Source organism: Carassius auratus, unplaced genomic scaffold (assembly GCF_003368295.1).
Source record: "Carassius auratus strain Wakin unplaced genomic scaffold, ASM336829v1 scaf_tig00045119, whole genome shotgun sequence".
In the NCBI taxonomy this organism is placed as follows: domain Eukaryota; kingdom Metazoa; phylum Chordata; class Actinopteri; order Cypriniformes; family Cyprinidae; genus Carassius; species Carassius auratus.
Genome location: NW_020526880.1, coordinates 1 through 5,000, shown reverse-complemented (window position 1 = coordinate 5,000; position 5,000 = coordinate 1). Strand labels below are relative to the sequence as shown.

Below are 5,000 nucleotides of genomic sequence, written 5' to 3'. Positions count from 1 at the left end.
TGTAAAATACATGCAGTGTCTAGCACAGTAACGGAGAGATGAAGAAACGCTGGTGATAAATCTGTCTCCGAGAGAGTTTCATTGTTTGAACGCTGACAGTTCACCTCAACATGAATTTAACAACTTAAATATGATTCTGTGCTTCTCATTAAATGAAGGAAGGGCTTCCGAAGCCTCTCTGGTGCTTTATAGTGTGTGTGTGTGTGTGTGTGTGTGTGTGTGTGTGTGGTGGAGCAGTAGTGTGAGCAGGATGTGTGTCCTGACACTGGATCGTCTCCGAGCGTCTGCCTCGTGTCTGAGGGAGCGGAGACGTGTCACGTCTTGTTTTCTGGATGTTTATGTTGAACAAGTCTCTGCTCTGGAGATCTCTTCAGCTGCCGCTCGCTTTAGTTCAGCTGGACTGAGAAACACACGCGTCTCAAACACACACGAGTGTGTTTGTGTCTCCATCATGCTCCGAGATCATTCAGTACAGATGTGTGCAGAGGAGTAAAGTGACCACATCCACAGTATTAGCACAGTATTGTTCAAGTGTGCAGGAAAGTGAATAAATCCTCTCTCCATTGATGTGTGGTTTGTTAAAGGAGGACAGTATTTGTTTCAGATACAACTATTAGAGAATCTGTAATCTGAGGGAGCAGAAGCACCTCTCTCCTGCTGCAGAGGTTTGACGAGGGTTTAGAGCTGAGGGCTGATGGGTAATCCAGCCCCAGACGCGTTTGTTCTGGTCGAGATCTGTGTGTTGTGGATCAGCTCGTGCTGCTGGTGCAGGTCAGGGTCTCTCTGGTGTGTTTGGGGATCAGGGGATCTGTCTGTGACACACGAGAGGTGTTCTGACCGCTCGGAGTCGCTCTCCTCGTTCACCTGTGCACCTGACTCTCACCTCTGTCTGAGCGCTTCTGATGAGCGTCTGTGCTTCTGAGGAGTCCACAGGTGTCCACAGGTGTGCGGGCTTCGTTTATAGAGCTGCACAATGTGAACACATTATTAATATTTTAATATTAAATGTATGGTTATAAAATAGGGATGCACGATATTGGATTTTGGCCGATATTCGATATGCCGATATTTTCTAAATAATTTTGGCCGATGCCGATATCGATATATATACAAATATATACTGATATATTTAAACTTTAATTTTACTGAAGAGAAATCCATGTATCTCTTCTGTACTGATTCTACCATAAATTTATTATTTTACAAATGTAGACAGACATTCACATCTGAAAAAACAGGTCAATTATTTCACTTGGAGAATATCGGTTTGGCTCATCGGCAGAAATATTCATATCGGCCGATACCGATAATGGTCATTTTAAGCTTTTATCGGCCGATACCGATGTTGTGCCGATATTATCGTGCATCCCTATTATAAAATAAAAATAAAAACAATAACTTTGTGGTTAAATTAAAAAATATTTGAGGAAAATGTAATAATAATGATAATGCAATTTATTTCTAAATAAACATTTCTAGAATCAAACACAGTTTGTATAAAAGTTACACTGTAAAATAAAAAATCTAATATTATAACAAATCACTAAATTAAGACATATTTCACTGTAAAATAAAGTAGCATTTGGTTTTTCTGCACAGATTCAAGTTGCTTCATTGCAGGATTAATTATCAAATATGTCTGCAATTATGCGTCATGTGTAATATCTTCCAGATCACTTTAATTATGTGTTTTTATTTGCTGATTATTTATAGCTACTTTATATTTTTGTGATGGTGAACACAGCTGTAACATTAACAGTATCTGTGGTCTCTGAAGAGCTTGGTTCTCCTGTGGATCCTCTTCTGATGTGTGTGTGTGTGTGTGTGCGCGCTTGCGTGGGTGTGTGTGTGTGTGTGTACTTGTTTTTCTATTCTGGTGGGGACTTTAAACCTGAATACACACAGACTCATGGGGACTCGTGTCACGGTGGGGACCTAAATTGAGGGGTAAACAAGCAAATAATTAAACAGAATGAAGTTTTTTGAAAATCTAAAAATGCAGAAAGTTTCCTGTGAGGGTTAGGTGTAGGGTTAGGGTTGGTGAAGGGCGATAGAAAATACGGTCTGTGCAGTATAAAAACCATTACACCTATGGAGAGTCCCCACAAGGATAGCTGACCAGACAAGTGTGTGTGAGTGCGTGTGTGTCAGGAAGTGATGCAGGTGTGTGTGTGTGTGTGTGTGAGAGAGAGAGAGAGCGAGAGAGAGAGTGTGTGTGTGTGTGTGGTGTGTGTGAGAGAGAGAGAGTGTGTGTGTGTGTGTGTGTGTGTGAAGTGACAGCAGTGTTCTGACTCGAGAATCACTCGCTGATCTGGACGGAGTTTCTTCTGTAGCTGTGATAAGAGTTTATTATTATGAGCTGGATCTGTATGATTATGTTTATGTTCAAACAAACAATAATAAAAACAATTTGCAATAATATGTGCCCTTTAATGATTAAATTAAATTTGTGTTTAAAGTACGTCTAATTAATTGAAATCATGAAGGTTACACCATTTAATAGCCATTTATTGCAGGTATAACACAATTTCTGAACTTTTTTTTCCAGTGTGTTATTTTATTTTAATGGTTTCGTTATAATTGTAATAATCAAAAGCATCTCTAATCAATTTCATGAAGAATTTATTTACTATTTTATTTCTTTTCAGAAATACTGTTGTGTATTGATATTTTTTTTCCTGCTAAATAAATTCTGGTAAATATTTTTTTTTTGGGCAAATATTGCTTGAATATAATTGTAATAATTATTATTAGTAGTAGTAGTAGTAGTAGTTATATTCTCATTACGGTAAGTTTTATTTCTATCACAGTTTCTTCCAGTTAACCGGACTTTTATTTTGACGGGTTGCTCTGAAGACCTGTTAAGTTTCTGATTATAATTATTAAATCTGATCTGATTCAGAAGAAGCTGTAGAAAGCTGCTGAAGTGACCCTTTCATTCACTCAGACGCACATCACATAGGATTCATATGTGAAGTGTTTTATTGAGGATTAATATTCACAGACATCAGTCCATATCGTGATTTGATTTCAGTGTATTGATGTAATTTCGATTCAATCCAAAACGAGTTACATTCAGTGACACTCCACAGTTTACAGTAAATCCTAGTTTTCTGCCGTTTCTCCCTGATGGAGATCATGTGAGTAAGGTGTGTTTGTGTTCCTCAGGTACATGTTTTGGACGGATTGGGGTGAGATCCCGAAGATCGAGCGCGCTGGGATGGACGGGACGCATCGCTCGGTCATCATCGACTCGGAGATCTACTGGCCCAACGGCCTGACGCTGGACTACGAGCTGAAGAAACTCTACTGGGCCGACGCCAAGTTCAGCTTCATCCACCGCTCCGAGCTGGACGGATCACACAGGTGAGAGCGCTCGGTCAGCCGAGTGTGTGTGTGTGTGTGTGTGTGTGTGTGTGTCAGCTCACGCCTGTGTGTGTGTGTGTGGTGGCTCAGGGAGGTGGTGGTGAAGGGCTCGCTGCCGCCACCGTTCGCACTGACGCTGTACGAGGACACACTCTTCTGGACGGACTGGAACACACACTCCATCCACGCCTGCCTCAAACACACGGAGAGAACAGCCACGAGATACACACCAACATCTCTCACCCGATGGGACCTACACGTCTACAGCCAGGAGCGCCAACCCGCTGGGTAAGAGTGTGTTGGTGTTGTGCGTGTGAGAGGAGAAGAGAGAGAGAGGAGAGTGTGTGTGTGTGTGTGAGAGAGAGTGGTGTGGAGAGTGTGTGTGTGTGTGTGTCCTGTTCTTTCCCATGTGCTCCTGCAGTAGTTTCTGAAAGCTGCTGGACTGGATCCTCTTCTAGGAATGATGATGACACACACACACTCCTGGTTTGGCCTCTCTCACACACACAACACACACACACACTCACACACTCCTGGTTTGGCGTCCACACACAATGGAGCATCTGTTCTGTTCTCAGATTGAACACAGAGTATTTCTCACAGCGCTGACACAATCCTCCGTCTCTCCCTCGCTGCAGACGTCTTCCTCTGTTCTCTGCGGTTTCTCCATCTTTTAGGCGCCTCATGATTCAATACGTTTAATTTACAATTATTTATAATTTACATTTTTGTGGTTTCTTTATGCTATTATATTAATAATTATAAGATGTATATATTGTTTATGATTGGATTGTTTTTTGTATTTTTTTAACGGTTTTAAATTATAGAAGAGTGAATTGCAATGCACTGGACAGCTGTATTTTTCTCTTCCTCCCGAGTTATTACAGTTCCCCGTTGCTAGATGACTCTCTCTCTCTCTTGTGTGTGTGTGTGTGTGTGTGTGTGTGTGTTGTTTGTGTGTGTTTGTTTGTGTGTGTGTTGATGAGTGTGTGTTTGTGTGTGTTTGTTGTGTGTGAGTTTGACAGTGTGTGTGTGTGTGGTGTGTGTGTGTGTTGTTTGTGTGTGTGTGTTGATGAGTGTGTGTTTGTGTGTTTGTTTGGTGTGTGAGTTGATCAGTGTGTGTGTGTGTGGTGTGTGTGTGTGTGTGTGTGTGTGGTGTGTGTTGTGTGTTGATGAGTGTGTGTTTGTGTGTTTGTTTGTGTGGTTAGTTGATCGTGTGTGTGTGTGTGTGTTAGAGCGAGAGGGAGAGTTTGATCAGTGAACACCCTTACTGTTATCTGTGTATCGAGTCTGTTGGACAGGTTTACATGTCGTCATTTTCTCACTGTTTTTCCACATCTGACGTGTGTGTGTGGTGTGTGTGTGTGTGTCAGATGTGACGAGTCCTGTGCGCTGAAGAATGGAGGATGTTCTCATCTGTGTCTGCTGTCTCCGGTCAAACTTATTACCAGTGCGCCTGTCCAACGGCGTCCAGCTGCTGGACGAACAACCAGACCTGCAGAGACGGTGAGAGAGACACACACACACACACACACCTCTCACACTCTCACAGACACAATGAAAACCAATGTGCACTTTCAGTGTTTTTAGTAACTCTTTAGTGTTCAGCAGAAGTGTGTAATGTACCCATGTCG

General features: G+C 42.0%; 1 protein-coding gene across 1 annotated transcript in view; it reads left to right on the top strand.

Annotated features, from left to right (window-relative positions):
* LOC113087712 (low-density lipoprotein receptor-related protein 6-like) overlaps positions 1–3,658 on the top strand; it is a 6,615-nt gene extending 2,957 nt beyond the window's left edge. Inside the window, exons 3-4 of the mRNA XM_026255637.1 lie at positions 3,169–3,366; positions 3,457–3,658. Of these exons, the coding sequence (XP_026111422.1) occupies positions 3,169–3,366; positions 3,457–3,658 (400 nt within the window). The remainder of the gene's footprint in view (positions 1–3,168; positions 3,367–3,456) is intronic.
* The last annotated feature ends 1,342 nt before the right edge of the window (positions 3,659–5,000 follow it).